Source organism: Hemitrygon akajei, chromosome 18, assembly GCF_048418815.1.
Source record: "Hemitrygon akajei chromosome 18, sHemAka1.3, whole genome shotgun sequence".
Taxonomy (NCBI): Eukaryota; Metazoa; Chordata; class Chondrichthyes; order Myliobatiformes; family Dasyatidae; genus Hemitrygon; species Hemitrygon akajei.
In genome coordinates, this window is record NC_133141.1 from 28456106 (window position 1) to 28479307 (window position 23202).

General features: G+C 46.9%; 1 protein-coding gene across 2 annotated transcripts in view; it reads left to right on the forward strand.

Moving 5' to 3' along the window:
* The window catches only part of LOC140741227 (uncharacterized), a 123034-nt gene that overhangs the window by 66270 nt on the left and 33562 nt on the right, over nucleotides 1-23202 (forward strand). For both annotated transcript variants that reach the window (XM_073071188.1, XM_073071187.1), the window contains exons 3-6: nucleotides 6129-6209; nucleotides 11952-12006; nucleotides 13703-13797; nucleotides 18699-18794. In XM_073071188.1, coding sequence (XP_072927289.1) covers nucleotides 6129-6209; nucleotides 11952-12006; nucleotides 13703-13797; nucleotides 18699-18794 — 327 coding nt within the window. The remainder of the gene's footprint in view (nucleotides 1-6128; nucleotides 6210-11951; nucleotides 12007-13702; nucleotides 13798-18698; nucleotides 18795-23202) is intronic.

Here is a 23202-nt window from a genome sequence, read left to right on the forward strand (position 1 = left end):
ATTACCAGTGACCCGGGTTCAATTCCTGCCGCTGTCTGTAAGGAGTTCATACGTTCTCCATGAGACTTTTACAGAGCCAGCGACCTGGGTTCAATTCGCTGCTTTCTCTGTGGAGTTTGTACACCCTCCGGTTTTCTCCTTCATTCCAAACACGTAAGGGTTAGTGCGTTAATAGACCACATGGGTACAATTGGGCATGCTGGCTCGTCGGGCCAGAGGGGTCTGTTAGGTAGAAATTTAGCAACTGCTGGCATCGGATTTGAACTCGTGTCTGGATCAGTAGGCCAGGGACATAACCAATTCACAGTCGTGCCTCTAGTCGTGATGTTGGGTTAATCAGACAGAATCACAGGGAGAATTATTATTCCTCAAATAACGCTGTCGATGTTTAATTCCACCTGAGAGGGCAAATATGTTCATATTCTCATTTGGGATCCATCAGCCCCGTCCCCTGAGTACTCTCCTGGAAGTCACAGAGGCGGAGCTTGAACCTAGTGACCTCACTGCCCACTCTTCTGGCTGTCTTTCAAATTTCAGATTTTTATTTGATTAGCTGTCATTGCCTGATCTCCCCAAAAACATAGAAACATCAAAATTAGGAGTAACAGTAGGCCATTTGTTGCTGCACTGTTCAATATGACCCTAGCTGATCATCAACATGTTCCAGCTTTCTCCTGTAGCCCTTGACCCCTCCAGCCCTGAGGACACTACCAAACTGAATATATTTAATGATCTGGCTTATTTAAGAAAGGATATAAATGCATTTGAAGTAGTTCAGAGTAGGTTTAGAACATAGAACAGTACAGTACAGGTCAACACAGGCCTTTCGGCCCACAATGTTGTGCCGACCTTCTCACCTACTCTGAGATCAATCTAACCCATCCCTCCAACATAATCCTATTTCTATCATCTATGTGTCTATCTAAGAGTTTCATAAATGCCCCTCGTGTATCTGCCTCTACCACCACCTCTGGCAGAACATTCCACGCACCCGCCACTCTCTGTGAGCCTCTGACATCCCTCCTGTGCTTTCCTGCTATCACGTTAAAATTACACCCTCTCATATTAGTGCTTTCCATCCTGGGAGTAAGTCTCTGAAAAAAGATGAGAAGTCAGAGTAAGAAGGTGGGAGGTGGGAGCAGGGAAGGAAGAAGTGCAAGATAGTAGGTGATAGGTGAAACCGGGTGAAGTAAAGAACTGGGAAGTTGATTGGTGAAAGAGATAAAGGGCGGGAGAAGGGGGAATCTGATGGGAGAGGACAGAAGGCCATGGAAGGAAGGGAAGGGGGAGGAGCATCAGAAGGAGGTGAGGGGCAGGAAATGTTAATGGTAAAGGAGGGGTGGGTGTTGGGGGGGCAATTACCGGATGTTCGAGAAATCTGTGTCCATGCCATCAGGTTGGAGGCTACCCAGACAGAATATAAGATGTTGCTCCTCCAACCTGAGTGTGGCCTCATCATAGCAGTAGAGGAGGCCATGGACTGACATGTCGGAATGGGAATGGGAAGTAGAATTAAAATGGGTGGCCACTGAGAGATCCCACTTTTCCTGGCGGACAGAGCGTAGGTGCTCGGCGAAGCAATCTCCCGATCTACATCGGGTCTCACCGATATACCAGGAGGCCACACTGAGAGCACCAGACACAGTAGATGACCACAGATTCACAAGTGAAGTGTCGCCTCACCTGAAAGAACTGTTTGGGGCCCTGAATTGTCATGAAGAAGGAGGTGTAGGGGCAGGTGTGGCACTTGTTCTGCTTGCAAGGGTAAGTGCCAGAAGGGAGATCAGTGGGGAGGGATGGTTCGTAGGCAGCGATCCCTGTGAAAAGTGGAAAGTTAGTGGGGAGGTGGAAGGAAAGATGAGCTTGGTGGTGAGATCCCTTATTGAGATGGCGGAAGATGCATAACTTTTCCCCCACCTCCTTACCCTGACTTCTCATCTTTCTTCTCCAGTTCTGATGTAGGGTGTCTGCCTGAAACATCGACTGTTTACTCTTTGCCGGCCTGCTGAGTTCCTCCAGCATTTTGTGTGCGTTGCTTGGATTTCCAGCATCTGCAGACTTTCTCTCTTTCAGAGTACATACGTTTCTCCAAATGCTCATAAATCCTGTCTCTAAGAATCACCTTCAATAGTTTGCCCACGACTGATGTAAGACTCACCGGTCTGTAATTCCCAGGATTATCCCTACTCCTTTTCTTGAACAAACGAATAACATTTGCCATCTTCCAGTCATCTGAAACTACTCAGTGGTCAGTGAGGATTTTTGCGAGTAGGGGATTTCACTCAGTAGAAACGTGAGCAGCAGTGACCAGTGACCAATCGCATTTGAGATTGATTAAAGGAAGCAGGGGCAAGCACAACGGCATAGTCTGAGTGGACAGAGTCAGGGTGGTGATCTTGAGGCTGTAGCTCTTCGAGGCTTCAGTCAGAGAAAGCAAAGGAAAGAAAAGCTCACGGGTGAGTTTTTCCCTTCTCCTGTAATTCTGCTCAGTTGATGCCAGGCAGGATAGTGGAATGCTCCTCTTGCGGGATGTGGGAAGGCAGGGAGACCTCCAGTGTCCCTGACAACTACAACTGCAAGAAGTGCATCCGTCTGCAGCTTCTAACAGACCGTATTGAGGAATTGGAGCTGGAACTGGGTTAACTCCAGATCATTCGGGAGGCTGAAGGGGTGATAGATAGGACATATAGAGAGATACTGTAGTTATACCCAAGGTGCAGGAGACAGGAGACTGGGAGACAGTCAGGAGGGGGAAAGGGGTTAAGCTGCCAGTGCAGAGTACCCCTGTGACCATCCCCCTCAACAACAGGTATACCACTTTGAATACTGTTAGGGGTTTGATCTAACAGGAAAATCACAGCGGTTGAGTCTCTGGCACTGAGTCTGGCCTGTGGCTCAGAAGGGAAGGGGGGAGAAGAGGAACACTGTGGTGATATGGGATTTGTTAGTTAGGGGAACAGACAGGAGGTCCTGTGGGTGAGAACACGATTCCCAGATGGTATGTTGCCTCCCATGTGCCAGGGTCCTGTATATCTTGGATCAAGTCCTCAGCATTCTTAAGTGAGAGGGTGAACAGCCAGAGGTCGTGGTCCATGTAGGTACCAATGACATGGGTAGGACGAGTGATGAGGTTCTGCATAGGGAATTCAGGGAGTTAGATGCTAAGTTAATGGGCAGGAACTCTAGGGTTGTGATCTCAGGATTGCCACCCATGCCACACATTAGTGAGGCCAGAACTAGAAAGATTATACAGTTTAACACGTGGCTGAGGAGTCTGCGTAGGTGGGAGGGTTTCAGATTTTTGGATCGCTGGGCTCTCTTCCAGAGAAGGTGGGACCTGTACAGAAGGGATAGTTTGCACCTGAACTGGAGGGGGACTAATATCCTCGTGGGAAGGTTTGTTACTGCTGCACGGTGGGGTTTAAACTAGAGTTGAGGGGCATGGGAGCCAGAATGCCAGAACAGTTAATGGAGAGGTTGTGGAGGCCTCAGGCAAAGTTAGGAATCAAATTTGGTCACCAAATTACAGGAAGGATATTAATAAGGTTGAAAGAGTGCAGAGAAGGTTTACAAGGATGTTGCCGGGACTTGAGAAACTGAGTTACAGAGAAAGGTTGAATAGGTTAGGACTTTATTCCCTGGAGAGTAGAAGAATGAGGGGAGATTTGATAGAGGTATATAAAATTATAATGGGTATAGATAGAGTGAATCCAAGCAGGCTTTTTCCATTGAGGCTAGGGGAGAAAAAATCCAGAGGATATGTGTTAAGGGTGAAGGGGAAAAAGTTTAAAGGGAACATTAGGGGGGGCTTCTTCACACAGAGAGTGGTGGGAGTGTGGAATGAGCTGCCAGATGAAATGGTTAATGCAGGCTCACTTTTAACATTTAAGAAAAACTTGGACAGGTACATGGATGAGAGGTGTATGGAGGGATATGGGCCAGGTGCAAGTCAGTGGGACTGGGCAGAAAAATGGTTCAGCACAGCCAAGAAGGGCCAAAAGGCCCGTTTCTGTGCTGTAATGTTCTATGGTTCTATGGTTCTAATCAAAAGGTTGAACATGGTGTGACTAGTGTCCTGAGCTGTGTTTATTTCAATGCAAGAAGTATCGTAGGAAAGGCAGATGATAGCATTGAAGATGAGGTAGCTGGTTTACAAACAGAGGCAATGTGTAGTGAGGAGATGCTGTGGAGGGTGATCTATTTTTATTGTAATTATGTGAGTGCTGTTGAGGTATGGCAATGAGTACAGTATATAATTCCTGTAACAAAGATATGCAGCTGGGTACTATCTGGCGATACTGAGGAGCATGGGATATATGGATGAACGAGGGCTGGTGAGAATGCTGAGAATGGGTGCACTTCATCTTGTTGGATTAATGAGAAAGAAGAGGCAATTTGAACTCAGTTAACTGCCAAAAACCTTCCTGAAGAAACGTGAATGCCGTCACAAAGAAGGCACAGAGGCGCCTCTACTTTCCTAGAAGTTTGCGCAGATTTCGGCATGTCATCTAAAACTTGGACAAGCTTCTATAGATGCTCAGTGGAGAGCACACTGACTGGTTGATTCAGGGTCTGCTATGGAAACACCAATGCCCAGGAACAGAAAAGTCTACAGAATGTGGTGGATACAGCCCAGTCTATCGCAGGCAAAACCCTCCCCACCAAGGAGCGCTACCACAAGTAAGCAGGACCCATCACCAAAGACTAGGCCATGCACTAAGATGGTGCCAGTGACCGACCACAACTTTTTGCAGACAGTTTACAAAACGACTGGACACTCTCCTCCTTTTAGATATACTTCTGTACTGAACTGCGATCGATTGTAGCCTGTAGTTTCCCTTTTCAGAATGTACTTTTGGGCCGACTGAACAATCTGGCACTTCTATGATCTGCTGGAGGATCCGACATGGAGTACAGCTACGGCCATCGGTGGGGGTGCGCACAGCGTTGCCTCCTAATGGTAGAACGCATACCATGGTCAGCTCCATTACTCTACGCCGGTTAAAGTGTCGAGCAAGGTTAAAATCGATGAGGGTGAGAGCAGAAAGCGAATAAGGTGTTCAGTGTTTGACCGCGGACGGTGCGGGAGTCTTGGGTCCCACACTGCGAGGTTCAATCACCTCGGCGGCTCGCGGCGGTATGGACTCACTGTCGGCTGCGGTTTGATGTTTGCTCTAAACACGCTTTACTATTTGCACCGTTTGATCGAGGCACTTTGGTGCGGAACTGGCCCTGCAGCCATGAGCAAAGCGCCAAACTGACTGACTCGGTGGTGTGGCCGCGGCCATCGGTTCCCGGAGCGGCTTCACTTGCCTTGGCGGTTCATGGCCGTGGACTCACTTTTGGGGGTTTGGCAGTTTGATGTGTAATGCTCTCTGTGTTATTTGTTTTTTGTTGCTTATGCGATTTCACATATTTGATGGTCCTGTTGTGTGGGTTTTTTCTTTAAACAGGTCCTGTGGTGTCTCTTTGTTTTGTGGCTGCCTGCAACAAGTCGAATCTCAAGGTTGTATACTGTATACATACTTTGATAATAACTGTACATTGAACTTTGAATCTTTGATACCGTCTTCTCACTACTACCATTGGGCAAGAGCCTTAGGTCCCATACCACCAGGTTCAGGAACATTTATCACCCTGCAACTGTAAGGTTCCTGAAATGAAGTGGATAACTGCAATCATCTCAACGCTAAGCTGATTCTACAAGCTATAGACTCACTTTCAAGGTCTCTACAACTCGTGCTCCCAGTACTATTTACTTACTTTCTTGTTATTTACACAATTTGTCTTCTTTTGCATATTAGTTGTTTGTCAATCTTTGTAATGTATGCTTTTTCATAATTCTATAGGATTTCTTTATTTTTCTGTAATGCCTGCAAGAAAATGAATCTCAAGGTAATACATGGTGACATACTGAGTACATATTTTGATAATAAATTGACTTTGAACTTTGAATTTTGAAGGCTCAGCCTATCCCTGGTGCAGTGTGTGGGGGAGAGGGGAGGGAAGGGGAGGTCTGGCAGTGAACCCCATTGCAGTGAGAGTTGCCTCGGCCCATGGGCCCGGCCGAGCGCTGGTGCAGTCTGAGCAGTCAGGGGTGCTGAACACACTCTGCTTTTCTCCTTCAGGTCCTCCAGAAAATTGGCAAAACCGTGGAAACAAAAGATGAACAATTTGAGCAGTGCGCAAACAGCTTCAACAAACAACAGGTACCATTCAATCCTCCTTAGTAACAGGGTCTCTCCCATCATCCTCGGCTGCAGGCAGGAGTGTTCCTTCATGCTTCCCTCAGCAGTGCTCATCGCTGAGGATCATTGCGCGCGCACTCGTTCTCCTGGGATCTGGCCGTGCTCAGCTGCTGCAATATAGCATGCGCTAGAACGTCTGCTCAAGCACGGAGTCACTCTGCAATGCCTGTGCCCGCTAATTATGTGAAGCAGCCAACTGAGTGGCCTTGGTTGCTCAGGTGCCTGAGCCCTCTGCCATCTTTGTCTCTGTGCTGCGCAATAGGGGCTGCAATGTAGAGCAGGGGGAGGTTTGATGAATGAGGGTGGTGAGTTTGATGAACAGGAGGGAGAGCAAGGGACAGAAGCACTCAAGGTGTGATGGTATTGGGTTCATTGTCTTCAAAGCCCTAAAGTTGAAAGGAGATTTTGAGCCCTTTTCAATAGAGGTATCTATGGACACCCTTACTATAACGAGGATATGCTGTATAAAAGACTAGCTTACTTCCCTGTCCAGGCTCTACGGAGAGGTCTAGCTACCAATACCTGCTGCCTGAGTGGTGTGTCCCCTCCCTACCAAAGAGGAGATGCTTCCAGCTAACAAAATAGTTTAAACACAGTTTATTTTATTTTTAATTATTCATAATAGAATTTAGACAAATTGCTCTTAACACACATTTCACACTCACAGTGGATTTCTGTTTTATATGAGATTTTCTAATTACAAAAGACTTATAAACTACAAAGGATTTCCAAACACGGGTATAATTCTGACGAATGTACTAACAAGCTGCAGACAAACGAGTCATCCATTGCAGAAATGGAAGGTAGAGGAATGAATTCCTTCTGTTGCCCTGTCTTTCTGTTATTCTGCTTGCCATTCCCAATAATCCTCAATACTTTCTAACATTTATACTGGTTTGCTGTTAGTTGACATTACCTTCATGTGATGATTTTCAGATATTTTTGCTGGGACAAAGTAATTCACACAGATGGTTTAAAAGCTTCTGGGGATAGAGATCACAGTCACTCAAAATGAATACTGTGAGGACTGACTCTCTGAGTACACAAACATCCCAACCATTGATTGATCAGCTATACTTGTGACCACCCCCCCCCCCCCCCCCGGCACCTCCTCAGTTAGAAAGCAAAGTAGACTTCCTGTCTGATGTCAACAACTGCAGGAGAATTTGAACACTTTTGCTTTGCCTCTTCCCAGTGATGGAAGCTACTTAACAAATCTCTTAGTTTAACTTCAACTTCCTGTAGGCTTTGGCTGGGATGAACAGTGACCTGTGGGTGGTAAGGTGCTTCACAGGAATTCCTGGAGACTCCAAAACGGCTAAGACAGCTTTTTAACTTCCCTAGAGATCTGACCAAGCCTCTGGATGATAGATGGGATTAGGGCAAGCACTTGCAGATGGACCACACCAAAAGGAACTTCAGGAGTTCATAAACTCATTGTTCTGTGGACACATTCCATTTTCATTCTACTGTTCACTCTACCCACTTTTTGGGGCTGAGCCTTAGGTTTCTTCTGAAGCTACCTCGGAAGAAACATTTCAGCAGCCAATGCAAAGCAGATGTCTTTCCTATTTTCCTCTGTTTGGCTATTATTGACCAGGCAAGGAGACACTCGGTACTGTAGGGTACACACAAGCCACTGCAAGGGACATGATACTGCCTTGTTGGAAGTGCTGACTTTCAAACGAAAAACTAAGGCTCAGGCTGATATTGGATGCAAATGATTTCATAGTACCCTTTTTTACAAAAAGCACAGCGTCGTGGTGCATTTTTACCCCACAGTAGAGACAATTTACTCATTATTAAGGGTGAGAGGGATAATAAATTAGGCATGATGTAATAGCGGAACAGACTCAATGGGCTGAGTAATCTAAATCTGCTTTTCTGCCTTGTGGTCCTATTATCACATTGCTGTTTGTGGGATCTTGCTGAGCGCACATTTAGTTGCCATGTTTCCAAAGTAACAACAGTGCCCATGAGCGCCCTCTGGTATTACCACTCTGCTTCATGAATAGTTTGTATAAGATTCCACGTCTGTAAGACCTCTGCTCTCAGCTCTGGCCTCAAGAAGCCACCCACAGTACTGACTGTACTCCTCCAGCTACTGAGGTGAGTGCAGATTGGTTGGGGGTGGCAGAGTCCCAGTGAAGGGGCAGAGGACCCTACACAGGAGGGACACAGTCTGGCTGTGTAATGGGCACTCATGACCGAGATGTGCCTGGCCCTCTGACTGACATTCATCTTAGACCAGGTCGATTTAAATTACTCGTGGAAAGAGACTGATCTGGTCCACAAGTTCTAAACTTGGACTGGGTAAATTTCGATGGTAAGAGACAGGAACTTGCCAAAGTTGACTGCAGTAGATTTGTGGGCAATGGGATGTCTGACAAGTGGAAGGTTTATTAAGTGAGATATTGAGAGTTTAAGATCTGAATGTTCCTGTTAGAGTGAAGAGCAAGGCTGGCAGGATTAGGGAACTTTGGATAATGAGGGACTTTGAAGTTCTGGTCAGGATAAAGGAAGAGGCATGGGTCAGGGACAGGCAGCTGAGATCAAGTGAATCCCAGAGGGAGTATAGGGGATGCTGGAGTGTACTCAAGAATGGAATCACGTGGGCAAAAAGAGGACCATGAGATGACTTTGGCAGAGAAGAGTAAGGAAAATCCAAAGAGATTTTACTAGAATTTTAAGGGAAAAATAGAGAGAATAGGGTCTCTTAAAGACCAAAGTAGACACCTTTGTATGGGGCCGGAGGAGATGGCCAAAGTCCTCAGTGAATATTTATTTTCTGTTTTTACCATAGAGAAAGACATGAAGACTTTGGAACTTGGAAAATTTAATGGGGAGGTCTTGGGGCTAGTCCAGATTGGAGCAGAGGAGGTGCTGGATGTCTTAAAATGCATAAAAGTAGATAAATCTCCGTGGCCTGACCAGATTTATCCAAGAACAATGTGGGAAGCTCAAGAAGAAATTGCAGAATCTCTGGCTGAGATATTTGGATCATCATTGATGACGGGTGAAATGCTGAAAGACTGGAGGGTGGCTACTGTTGTGCCTTTATTTAAGACAGAGATTGATTGGGGGTAGTCAGCACAACTTTGATCATGGGAAATCATGTCTCATGGATTTGATTGAGTTTTTTATGAAGTGACACGAAAGCTTGATCAGGGCAGGGCAATATATGGACTTCAGTAAGGCCTTTGAGAAAGTTCCACATGATAGGCTGCTATGGAAGCTTAGATCACATGGCATCCAGGGAGAGTTAGTTAACTGGTCAGATGGTAGGAAGCAGAGGGTGATGGTGGAAGGTTGTTTCTCAGACAGGAAGCCTGTGACCAGTCATGGGCCTCAGGGGCTGGTGCTGGGCCCTTTGTTATTTGTCATCTATATCAATGTGAATGCACCAGGCAAGGTGGACACATTTACTCTTGACACTAAAATATGTAGTGTGGTTGACGCTGAAGGTGGTTACCAGGATCTACAAAGGGATCTTGAACAGTTGGGTAAATGGGCCAATGAGTGGCAAATGGAGCTCCATTTAGATCAGTGTGACATATGACATTTTGGGAAGACAAATGAAAATAGGACTTTCACAGTGGACAGTTAGGCCTTGTGCAGTGCTGTAGAACTGTGGCATCTGGGAGTATAAGTGCATGGTTCTCTGAAAGTGGTATCACAGGAGGACAGTGACAAGAGGGTACTTGGCACATTGACCTTCACAAGTCAGGGCATTGAGTATAGAAGTCGGGGTGTTATTGAGAGATACAGTGCCGAATAGGCACTTCTGCTCCTTCGAGCCACGCTGCTCAGCAACTCTCGGCAATCCCAATTTAACCCTGTTATCCCTGGCCACAATCACACACAAAGCCAAAAGACTTAAAATTTCTGCAGAAAGATCCATTTACAGACACAGTTTGAACAAGGGAGAAGGAAATAGAAATCTTCCTTAAATACACTGAAGTTAGTCACATAAATTCAGCGTCAGATTGGGCTTCACCAGTCAGGGTGTTTCATTTACAAGTAGTATTGCACAACCTAAGCTTCAGAGCTTCCTGTTTCAGTGTTCAGCAGGAAGAAGCAGAAACATCAAAATTCGGAGCAGCGGCAGGCCATTCGGCCCCTCAAACTTGCTGTACATTTCAATATGGCCAGAAATTCCTGCTCTGTAGTACCAGAGGCCATTTGGTCTGCCCACTTTGAAAAGTCGATTGAAGTCAGCCATAATTATAATTTCCTGCTTATTACCTCTCCTTTCATTAGCACTACTGTTTAGGGTCCTAAAGCAACCCCCGTATAATGTGTCTGCTCTGAAGTGTTCTGTAGCTTCACCCATACAGATGCCACACCAGCTTTCTCAGAGCTAAACCTTTCCTCACTGTTGTACGGCCACTCTCTTTCAGTGACCACAGTGGTCCACCTGCTTTCCCTGAGCATTGAGTCCCCCCAGGTAGGTTGAGAGGGCTGAGGCATTCCTCTCTAGAGTGAAGGAAGATGCGAGGCAACTTGATACAGGATAAGAAGATGATGTTGAGTGGATAGCCAGAGACTTTTTTCCAGGGGGGAAATGGCTGATACAAGGTAAGTTTTTTTTACACAGAGAGTGGTGGGTGCATGAAACACTCTGCCAGAGAGGCGGTGAGGGCAGATACATTGAGGGGATTTAAGAAACTTAGGTAGAAAAACTGTGAGCAATGCAGGAGGGAAGGGTTCAATTGTTAAAAGGTTGGCAAAACATCGTGGGCTTATGGGTGTGCACTGTGCTGTAATGTTCTATGTTTGATGCTCTGTGGATATTTAGTTCTCATCCCTGGCCACCTGCATCCATGTCTCTGTGACCACAACGATATCATATACTGTGCACCTTTAGTTCCTCTACCCTATGGAGAATGCTTCGTGCATTGAGACACAAAACTTTGTAACATTCTCAGTTATTATCTCACACTACTGCCTGGCCTCTTTCTCACCCTCGATCTCTCACCCTTCTGTTGTTTCCTGCTGCACTCTGCCTCTGAGCAAATGTGAGCCCAGATCTCACGGCTCTTAAGGAAACCACTGACTTGGCTTCCCAACCTCAGACTTGCTGCTTCTCAAAGTGAGCAGCACTATCGAAGAAAACGTCTCAGCACTGGTGAGGACAAGATCGTGCTGCTGCTGAGGTGGTTCTGTGCTCTCTGCCACAACCCAGTGTCACATTGGCCAGGCAGACGTGAATATTCAGATCGCCAATACAGTACTGAGTTGCAGCCTTCACTGGCAGATGTGCCATTAATCTGATCAACCATTCTAGCTAGCCTCCCCCACTCCTCGATCTATTACCCTCCCCCCATTGCACTGCACTATAAGCACTTTAAAACACCTTTAAAATACATTGTAAATACATGCTGGCATTTATGTATTTTTGCTCATTTTATTCCATTTCCATGGTTTAACTTCAAACTTTTTAATATAGTTCTTTATAATTGTTTAATGTTGTTTATCATTGCATGTCGCACCAACTCACCACAGCAAATTCCGTCTCCATGTAAGTGTACAGTATATGGTGAATACAGTTGATCCCTGATTCTTGATCCTGATCTGAGATTTACCCATGCTGTGTGACAAAGTGTATCGACAAGCAGGGGTGGGACTGTGTACCGGGGGGTGGGGGAGGTTGTGGTCAATGTCATCGTGTAATCAGGCTGAAGATGTGCTTCTTCCCTGCAGGCTGATGGCAATAAGCTCCACAAAGACCTGAGAGCGTACCTGAATGCTGTGAAAGGTGAGCAGTCCGTGATGTCCATTCAGTCGTCCTGGCAACATTCCCTTTTCCACAGTTTTCCATTGGGTGCCCTCACGGACTTTGGGTTTTGGAGGACGTCAGTTGCTCTGCCTGCTGGGATGGCGGGGGAATCGAAGTCTTCGTACAGTAGAGGAGTGCATTCAGACCACTGGGTCTATGCCACCCACCCCGTACAGATAATTCACTCTAGTGCCGATCCAGTTCCCTGTTGAAGGCCCTGACTGACCCTGTCTCCACCCCCACAGACACTGAGTCACAGATCATCACCACTCTCTGGGTGAAGAGGTTTTCCTCACCGTCCCCCCCCCCCCCGTATCTTCAGTACAAAACTCCACCCCCACAGACACTGAGTCCCAGATCATCACCACTCTCTGGGTGAAGAGGTTTTCCTCACCGTTCCCCCGTATCTTCAGTACAAAACTCCACCCCTACAGACACTGAGTCCTAGATCATCACTGCTCTCTGAGTGAAGAGGTTTCCCTCACCGTTCCCCCGTATCTTCAGTACAAAAATCCACCCCTACAGACACTTGAGTCCCAGATCGTCACCACTCTCTGGGTGAAGAGGTTTTCCTCACCATTCCCCCCTCCCCCCGTATCTTTAGAACAAAATGCTAATTCGGTGTCCCCAGTCTTTGACCTCTCCACCAATGGGAACATCACCCCCCCCATAACCCCATCTGAACCCCTCATGACCTTGCCCACCTCCACATCTCCCCTCAACCTCCTGTACTCCAGGGGGAACAAGCCCAGCTACAGCTGGGACCCCTTGTCCCCAGAACCATTCCAGTAGATCGTTTCTGCCTCTTTCTGGCATCCTCACATCCTTCCTGAAGTGTGGTGACCAGAAATGGACGCAGTCCTCCAGTTGTGTCTGAGCCAGTGTTTGTCCAGGTTCCACATCACCTCCCCATGTCTGTTCTCTGTGTCTGTTCTCTCTCCGAATCCCAGGGTCACAGACACTTCACCGACCACTCTCCCAACACACCTGACCACTTCCAAACCCTGACGTTCATGTACACCCGGGTCTCTCTGTTCCCACACCCTTCAGCACTGTGCTACTGGGACCATGGTGTCTCTCCTTGTTCTTTCTGCCAAAGTGTTTCACTTCTCACTTCTCTGCATTAAATTCCATCTGCCTCCTGTTTGCCCATTCTGCCAGCCTCACTGTTCCTCACCTGGAACAGACAGTCACTCCCCTCCTTACAGACCATCGCACTTCCAACCATGGGTCGTCAGCAGGTTCGGACATTTTACCCTGTACACTCGTCTCGAGGTCATGAATATGTGTAAAATCCAGTGGTCCCAGCACTGACCCCTGGAGACACTGCTCTCCACATCTCCCAGTCTGGAAAGTAACCCTTCCCCACCACTCTCTGATTGTTGCCTTTAATCCAAGTTCCCTTTCCCCTTCAGTGCTACTAAGATTTTAACCTGTCAGACCTCAGTCCTGTTAGGCAAGACACAAAATAAATTGTAATCTCCATATTTTAGAGGAAGTAGACCTTACCTGGCTTTCAGATGAAGATAGGCAGGTTTCTAGAGCTTTATTCACATGGTGTGTCAGCCACCCTGTGTGAACCCATGGGATATTTAACCACAGGACCTCAGTAGTTTTGCCGATATTACCCTGTTCTGGCCTGCCCCACCAGCCTTTGTTTCTCTGCTTTCCACAGTGCTACATGAGACTTCCAAGAAACTGTCACTGACACTGCAGGATGTGTATGAGCCTGACTGGGATGGCAAGGAGGATCTACAGCCCATTATAGAGGTGAGGGACACCGTGTGCACTCTCCTGTAGTCCCTCCCCATCTTTGCGGGGGCAGTCCGGGGGTGGGTGCGATCTGAGGGACACATGGACTGCTATTTGAAATGGCAGGATCCTGGTTGCTTGCAGTGGGAGGGCACACTGGGCCAAGGGAGACAAAGCGTGGCCCCAGTATGGGCAGGAGCTTCCTCTGGCCCTGTCCTGGTGGCGTAGGGCAGGCCAATGCTCTAATAACCAGATGAATATCCAGGACATGGAAGACCAGATCGAACGTGTGGGAATTTGCATCCTGCTGAATGAGTTCCTCCTTAGCGAACGTCTTCATGAAACTGTTGGATTGTCGCAGCAACACCCTGTGTCATTTTGTTAAGGAAGCCTTAGTTGCTCCATCCCAGTGACTCCAGACCGAGAGTGTGAGGCCAGAAACGAGTAGCCAGACCACCACCCAGGGTTCAAGCCCACCACCAGCTTGCCAGTGCTTCCGAGATTGGCTAAACAATGCCAACTTTGCAACCAATGCCCACACCACAAAAACCAACAACGGAATCAGAATCATTATTATCACTGAGATAGGTGATGAAATTTTTAGTTCTGCAGCAGCAGTACCATGTAATACATAAAAATACTATAAATTACATTAAGAAATTGATGTATATCAATTAAATAAGTAGCGCAAAAAGAGAGAAAAATTAATGAGGTTCATTGTCCTTTCAGAAATCTAATGGTGGAGGGGAAGAAGCTGTTCCTAAAACGTTGTGTGTACCTCCTCCTGATGGTAGTAATAAGAAGAGGGCATGTCCTGGGTGGTGGAGGTCCTTAATAATGGATGCCTCCTTTTGAGGCATCGCCTTTTGAAGATGTCCTCAGTGGCAAGGAGGCCAGTGCCCATGATGAAGTTGGTTGAGTTTATACCCCTCTATAGCTTTTCCCAGTCCTGTGCAGTCCCTCCACCCTCACCAGAAGGTGATGCAACCAGTTAGAATAGTCGCCACAGTACATCTGTAGAAGTTTGCAAGTGTTGTGTTCATTCATCTATAACTACTGATGAGACCCAAAGCCAGGAGATAAACAAAGCCAGAATATGAAATAAACATTTATTCAGTAAAATCATGCAACTACAAATAGCTCAAAAACTCAACAGTACATCCCAAAGCATGGCTATTTAAATTTAAAGAACATTCAAAATGTTGATAGGAACAATGACCAATCAGTGAAAGTCAGTCTGGGATTGGTTGTCGACTGACCAATAGGCGTTGGCTATTTCGGCTTGCCAGAACACCTCTATCGTGAAGATGGTCACCTGTAGGGTTTGAGCTGAAGGGTGATTTCGATCGGAACAACCAACTTATGCTGGTGATTACAGTGGTTGCAGGCTGTCACTTTCTTGTCGCAATGTTGCTTGCAGCTGTGCCGGCTCTGGTGGTTAGTTCAGTTGCAGCAAATCAAACCCTTTCAGGAGGAGATGGAGGCCCAGCTCTGTGTTTGGCGATAAGTCCAACCAACTTGCTGTGCCTTTGGGAGTACATGGCCCCAACTGGTTGATGTGATGGTGCCAGCGATGTCTGTCTACGATAACTTTGTAGCAATTCCCCCATTTGTTTGTCAATCTGACCATTGCGATATTGTCTGGCCCACACTGTGGCTCCAGCTTCGAATGACTTCACGCATTGACCAAGGTCTGTGTGGCTGCCTTTGTGCTGCCGTGAATGTTGGTCGCTGAGATAGCATCGCATCCAAGATCGCGCAGTTTTCCTACCAGAAGCACTTCAGCCGGAGTCTTCCCCTCGAGGCCTGAATGGGATGTAATTCGGTATGTCAGCAGAAATGTGTTGAGAGCCCCGGCCAGTGCTCCTTTCCTCTTGATTGTTTGAAGGAATCCACAAACCTTTCTGCTTGGTCATTGGATTACGGATGATATGGGGGTGAGCAGTGGTGGATAATTCTGCTGTTCTAGCAGAAAGCAGCAAACTGCTGTGAACTGAAATGCATCCCATTATCAGAAACAGGTGTTTCCGGCGACCCAAAGTGGCTGAAGATCTGCAGCAACTGCTGAATGGTAGCCTCTGGTGTTGTTGACTTCATAGATAATACTTCTGGCCATTTGGAATAGGTGTCAACCAGGACAAGATGGGTACACCCGTTGATTGGGCCAGTGAAGTAATAGTGTACTCGACTCCAAGGTCTGGTAGCCTGAGGTCATGGTTGTGGATTGGCTCCACTTGGACTCTTTGTAGCCATAGAGCTCTGAGCACGCTGCTTGCATACAGCTGTGACATCTTCATCTATGCCCGGCCAGTACATAAAGCTTCTTGCCAGGGACTTCAAATCGATCGGTGCCCCGGTGACCACGGTGGAATTGCTTCAGTACTTTTGGTCAAAATGTTTATGGAATCGCTATTCTGTCTCCAAACATTAGGCAGGAGTCCACAGCCGAGAGTGATGTATGACATTGGTAGAAGGGTATGACACTTTCGTCGACTTTGACTGGCCGTCCGTGAACGAGTTATCTGGAGGTATGCTGAAAAAGAGGATCTGCTGCTGTTTCTGCTCTGATCTTGTCGACCATGACAGGAAGACCTTCAGCAACAACCCATACAGCCCAGAGGACTTCACAATCAACTGAAATCATAGTCATAACTGCACCTTCGTTTTCAGTAACCTGTGGTTCATAAGTCTGGGGAGGACAGCTGCCTGACCAAATTTCTGGGTTGATGTGTACTTGATTTCAAAATTGTAAGCTAACAGCACCATTGCCCACTTTTGTAGATGGTTGGCTGTATACACTGGGATGCCGTTCTTAGGCCTAAAGATGGACAACAATGGCTTATAATCAGTCAAGAGAGTGAAGCATCTTGTCAAGTTTCTTCACAGGCATAGTTCTGTCTGATCTGTACCCATCACAATGATGTTGTTGAGGTAAGTGCCAACACCATCAATTCCACTCAGCATGGCATCCATAAGCAGACAGAGGAAGGAAAACAACCCCTTTGTGTTGTGATAGTGAGAAGCTCCTGTGAATTTCTTGCCATTTCTACCTGGAGGTAGGCTTCAGCCAAGTCCAACTTTACAAAGTAGCGACCACTGTTCAATTTTGCAAAGCTATCAGCCAGTACCGGTAACACACACAAACTGCTGGTGGAACTCAGCAGGCCAGGCAGCGTCTATAGGAAGAAGCGCTGTGGACATTTTGGGCCGAGACCCTTCGTCAGGACAGCCAGTACCGGTAATGGGAGCGACACTGAGACCAGTCGAGAAGTCTGCACACAACCTCACTGCACTGTTAGCTTTCTTTATAATGACTACTGGAGCTGCCCACCGTGAGTAGTTGACAGCTTTGGTCACACCAGCTCATTGCAGCCGATCTAGCTCTTGCTCCGTGATTGGTAAGGCTGTGTATGGTACCGGTCTTTTGGGACAGAAGACTGGCTTTGCAACTGGACGGAGCTGGAGTTCTGCCTGCAGTTTGGTGCAGCAACCTAACCCTTCTTGAAGCACTGCTACAGCACCGTTGCAGTCTCACGTACTGATTGTGGTATGGCGTCAACTGACATGATTTGAACAGCCATTGTCTTCTTACAGACCTCGTCCAGAGGGATGCTCCGGAGATCAAGCTTGTCTGTCCACTCAGTGCCAGGGATGTTCAGATCTGGCTGGTCTGTTAGGTAACACACTCCGTTGACTTGGTTACCGTTCAGCCCCAGCTTGCAGTGCAGTTTGCCAGCCAGCTGGAGTGTTCCACCTGATGCAATGCATGTGGAGTGATGAGCTGATGTGACTGGTCGGGACCCAAGAGCCCGCCACGTGCATTTCGAGATAATGGTGAAGTCTGATGCCAAATTGAGTCGTAGCTTGACCAACTGATGGTTGATAAATATGTATGTCTCCTGGGAGCGAAGTCAACTTTGAAGGAGACCATTAAACTCCTTGTAGATTTTGGCAGCTTTTGAAACTTCTTGTCCTTGCGTTTCACTGGCCTAGAAGACAGTGAAGGGTGGAAAAAGCCTTTTTTGTGCCCATGACATCGGCATTTGCTGCAAATATGTTTCTTGTGTAATACCACGCACCACATTTCCAACAAGCTCTGTTTGGTCTCTCGGAGACCTGGTGAGTGATGATGCCTGGGCCACTGGAAACTGCATTGACCTTGGTCTGTTCCACCAGGTTGGAACTGTGTTTTGGGTAGATGAAACACTTAAGTGATTCTTAAGTGACAGCTTGTAAAATCGTATCAGGGTCTTGCTCTAGTCTGAGCAGGAGTCATGCATCGCCAAGTGCTTGAAGTCACAAATGAAAATCAGACATTTCAACTGTGATTCAGTCACGTTACCCAGCTTGAGCTTTTCACATTCACAATTGACGGCACCGGATGTGTGATGAAGTCATCGGCACTGTGTTTAACGAGTTTTTGGCACTAGTAGCGAACACTGAAGAGAGATGACTGCTCTCCAAAAATACTTGCTAGCTGTCAGACAGTTTAGTGAAATGATAGGTCACGTGGGTTATTAGGCAGAACTAAGTTAAAATAACGCTCATGTTCAGCAGTACCCAATTTTCAGAGCAAAGCGCTCGTCTTCCACAAGCGAACTCAACCCGGCAAATATCTTTGTTACGTTTGAACCATAATTCAAACATAACTCCCAAAGCAACATCAAACTGGAAGTTGGTAATGGACACGACTGACTCGCATGAGTTCTGTTCAGTGTTTGATGCTGATGTCATTGGACTCACTGATAATCTGATGGTCAAGGTTTCGATTAACTTCAGCTGGGCCGTCTAAAATTGAGCTTGCTGCTGTTGCCGAATTGTTTGGTGAGTAAGTGACTGCTGGGTGGGTGGAGTCAGCACCTCGGAACATCAGGCATCAAGCAGGGCTGTGATGGTAACTGAAGAACTGTTTGTTTCAGAACAACGACCTACTGTGGGCAGACTACGAAGAGAAGCTATCTGACCAGGCCATGCGGACACTGGAGACATACCTGAGCCAATTCCCAGTGTTTAAGGTGGGTCCCGGCATGGAACACTTGTGTCTGCAGTTCCAAGATTTACCCTTTTAAGAAGGGCTCAGAACAGATTTCTCCCCATACCCACAGGTTCAACCAGAACAAATACAGGCAAATCGTAAACATGAGAAATTCTGCGGATGCTGGAAATCCAAAGCAATACTAATGAAATTGTGGCAAGCACCACACCCAGCCAGGCAAAGTTTTACATAATTACTGAGTCACACCACACAGAAACAGGCCCTTCGGCCCACTGTGTTCGTGCTCACCATCAAATACCCACTGATACCAATCCCATTTCCTAGCATTTGGTCCACACCCCTCTCTGCCTTGGTGATACAAGTACTCGTCTAGATACTTATTAAATGCTGTGAGGTCTCTGCCTCCACCAGCCCCTCAGGCAGTAGGTCCTAGATTCCAATGCCCTCTGAGGGAAAAACACCCCCACAGTGTTGCTAAAGCTAAGATGTCATCATAGCAAGAGCGATGTGAAGCATGGACCAGGAGGCCGACTGTGAAACAGGCCCTTTGGCCCATCATGTCCTTGCTGGCCACCAGCCTCCCATTCCCCAGCACTGAGTCTGTCTAGGTGATCCAGGTGCTCACCTAGATACGTGTCAAACGTCTTTGCCTCCACCACCCCTCGGGCAGTGTGTCCCACATTCAAACACTCCCAAGGGAAAAAGATGTTCCCCTTGGATTCACTCAACCTTTTATTCCTCACCTTTAACTGATGCTCTCTGCTTACAGGTACCTGTGAAGAGAAGTTTATCGCTATCTACCCTATTTATGCCACTCATAATTTTGTGCCCCTCTGTCAAGTTCCCCCCCCCCCCCCCCCACCCTAGCCTCCTCCACTCCAGGGAGAACAAACCCAGCCTCTCCAGTCTCTTTCTTTAACTGAAACCCTCCATTCTGGGCAACATGCTGGTGAATCTCCTCTGCACCCTCTCCAGTGAATCACATCCTTCCTACAGAGTGGTGGACAGAACTGCACACAGTTCTCCAAGTGCAGTCCAACCAGTGTTTTATACAGTTGTACTATAACTTCCCACAAGAAAACAGTAACAGGAGTGAGACACTTGGCTCTTCAAGCCCGTCCCATCATTCAATATGATCGTGACTGATCTGTGCCCAACTCCCTACCTGTGCAAGTTCCCCACATCCCCTTCTACTTCTCAATCTGTCAAGTATTTATCCACCTAAAAATCAGAGCTTCAAACGCTGAGATGTATCAGCAATGGGGAGAGGTACCTGGGCACTGTATTTCAAGAGGCAGTCACATCTACTAGATTAACTACTTCAAATTTGGCCTGTTGCCAGGGACAAGAAAGTGTGACTGTGAGTGAGGCAGGTAGGAGGATCCATGAGGTAGTAATGGAGGAACCTCAGCCCTTGAGCTTGCTCAACAGCCTCAGATAGGTGCCCCCTGTGAGGATGAGAGTGGGGGCTGTAGGAAGGATGAGCAACTGAACCGTGGAACCATGGTTCAAAAAACTATTCAAGAGGGAGTTATTCAACAAGATAAGAGTCTTATACCAGGTGAAGGACATCCCTTTAGGGAAGATGCCAACTTGGAGAGAAGTTTGTCTGATTGGCAGGAGGCAAAGAGTGTAATAAAAGGGGCCTTTTCTGGTTGGCTGCCGGTGACGAGTAGTGGTCTGCAGGGTTAGTGCTGGGTCTGCTGCTTTTCATGTCATATGTCAATTATGGAATTGATGGCTTAATGGCCAAGTTTGCAGATGATACGAAAGTAGGTGGAGGGGCAGGTAGTGTTGAGGAAGCAGGGAGGCTACAGAAAGACTTAGACAGGTTAGGAGAATAGGTAAAGAAGTGGCAGAATACAGTATAGTGTAGTGAAATGTATAGTCATGCACTTTGGTAGAAAGAATAAAGGCATAGGCTATTTTCTAAAGGGGAGAAAATTCAAAAATCAGAGGTGCAAAGGGATTTGTTGGAGTCCTAGTCCAGGATTCCCTAAAGGTTAACTTGTAGTTGAGTTTTGGGCCCCTTATCTAAGAAAGGATTACTGGCATTGGAGAGGGTCCAGAGGAGGTGTTCAAGAATAATCCCAAAATGAGAGGGTTAACATATGAAGAGCATTTGATGGCTCTGGGCCTGTACTCATTGGAGTTTAGAGGAAGAGGGTGATCTCATTGAACCTACCAAATACTGAAAGGCCTAGATAGAGCGGAAGTGGAGAGGATGTTTCCAACAGTGGATGAGTCTAGGACCAGAGAGCACAGCCTCAGAATATAAGGACATCTCTTTAGAACAGAGACGAGGAGTGATTTCTTCAGCAAAAGGATAGAGAATTTGTGGAATTCATTATCGCAGATGGCTGTGGAGACCAAGTCATAAAGCAGAAATTGATGGTTTCTTGATCAAAGGTTATGGGGAGAAGGCAGGAGGATGGGGTTGAGAAGGAAAATAAATCAGCCATGATGGAATGGTGGAGTAGACTCGATGGGCTGAATGGTGCACCTGCGTCTGGTGGTCTTCTGGTCTAAATATGTCTAGCGATCCAGCTTCCAGCAGTGGCCAAGGCAAAGGTTGCAGAGGTTCACCACGCACCTCAGTTTTAAGTGACCAGCCCCTGACTCTTGTTCATGGGTCTCCCACTAGTGAAAGCATCCCAGTGTTTACCTTGTCAAGCTCCCCGGGATCCTATATGTTCGAATAAGGTCACCTCCCATTCTTCCGAGCTTCAAGGGATACAGACCCAAGCAATGTAGCCTCTCTGAGTGCGACAGGGCCCTGGTGAGCGTTGCAGAACAGAGGGGCTTCGGAGTACAGTTACGTGGTCCCATAAAAGTGATGTCACGGGCGCTGAAGCAGACTGGCTTTCAGGACGTTGACTACAGCGACTGGGAGATGGTGGTGTGGTTGTACAGGATGTTGGTGAGGATGCACTTGGAGTATCATGTTTGACTTTGTTTGCCCTGCTATAGGAAAGATGTTATTAAACTGGAAGGAGTGTAGAAAAGCTTTTACAAGGATATTGCCAGGACTCAAGGGACTGCGTTATAGGGAGAAGTTGGACAGGTTAGGACTTTATTCCCCATAGTGTCGGTGACTGAGAGGTGATCTTACAGAGGTGTACAATATCAAGGGGGGCATAGATAGGGTGAATGCACTCAGTCCTTTCCTCAGATCTGGGGTATCAAGGACTAAGTGGCATAGGTTTAGGATGGGGGGGAATTATTTAATAGGAACTTGAGGGGGAAACTTTTTCTTACACAAAGGGTGGTAACTGTGTGGAATCCGCCACCAGAGGAGGAGCTTGAAGCAGACGCAATAACAACATTTAAAACACTTGGACAGGTTCATGGATTGGAAAGGTTTAGAGGGATATGGGTCAAAAACAGACAAATGGCCCGAGCTTGGATGGGACAACTTTGCTGTCATGGACCAAATGGGCTGAAGGGCCTGTTTCTGTGCTGTATGACTCAGATGTTTCTGTGCAGGAATGAGTCAAATGAATCTGCCTCCAATGTTATTATAAACACAAGAGATTCTGCAGATTCAGGTCCTTTCCATAGATGCTGGCTGGCCTGCGGAGTTCCTCCAGTATTTTGTGTCCAATGATATTACATCATTTAACGTAAGGAGACCAAAACAGTACACTGAATTCCTATTGAGGAATACTACAAACACGTTTTTTTTTCTTTCTCAGAAGTTGATTTCTCCCTTCTTATGAGCTCTTCAGTATTCTACTGTTGTATCTCAAAACTAGCCAGCCCTTTGACCTACCACCAGCCCTTTGGCCTACCGCCAGCCCTTTGACCTACCACCAGCTCTTTGACCTACCACCAGCCCTTTGGCCTACCGCCAGCCCTTTGACCTACCACCAGCTCTTTGACCTACCACCAGCCCTTTCGCCTACTGCCAGCTCTTTGGCCTACCACCAGCCTTTTCTGCTTTGTATATCCTACTTTTTTAATTTAGCTTTCTCCTGTATCCTTTTGTGAAATCACAGATTAAGGCTCTTTCACATGGAATCCCTCTGTCTGATTGAGATGAACTTTTGCTGAGCATTATACATCTGCTCTTTTGTTCTTCATCTTGGTGACTTAAGGCAAGTATCTGGATGCCTTCTTCACTGCCTTCTCTACCCATGCTGCCACCTAAAGAGATCTATAGGTTTGTACACCAAGGGCTTTGTTCCTCAACACTACCCAGGGCCCTGCCAATCATTGTGTACGTTCTGCTATTATTAGTCCTCATTAGAATGAAACTCCACTTGCCATTCCTCTGCCCAACTGATCAATACCTTCCTGTAGCCTAACACTATCTTCACTATCAATAACAAGCCCTATTTATGTGTCATCTGCAAAATTACTGATCATACTGCTTGCATCCATATACAAATCACTAACGTGTCACCTTGCAAATCAGATCAACGTAT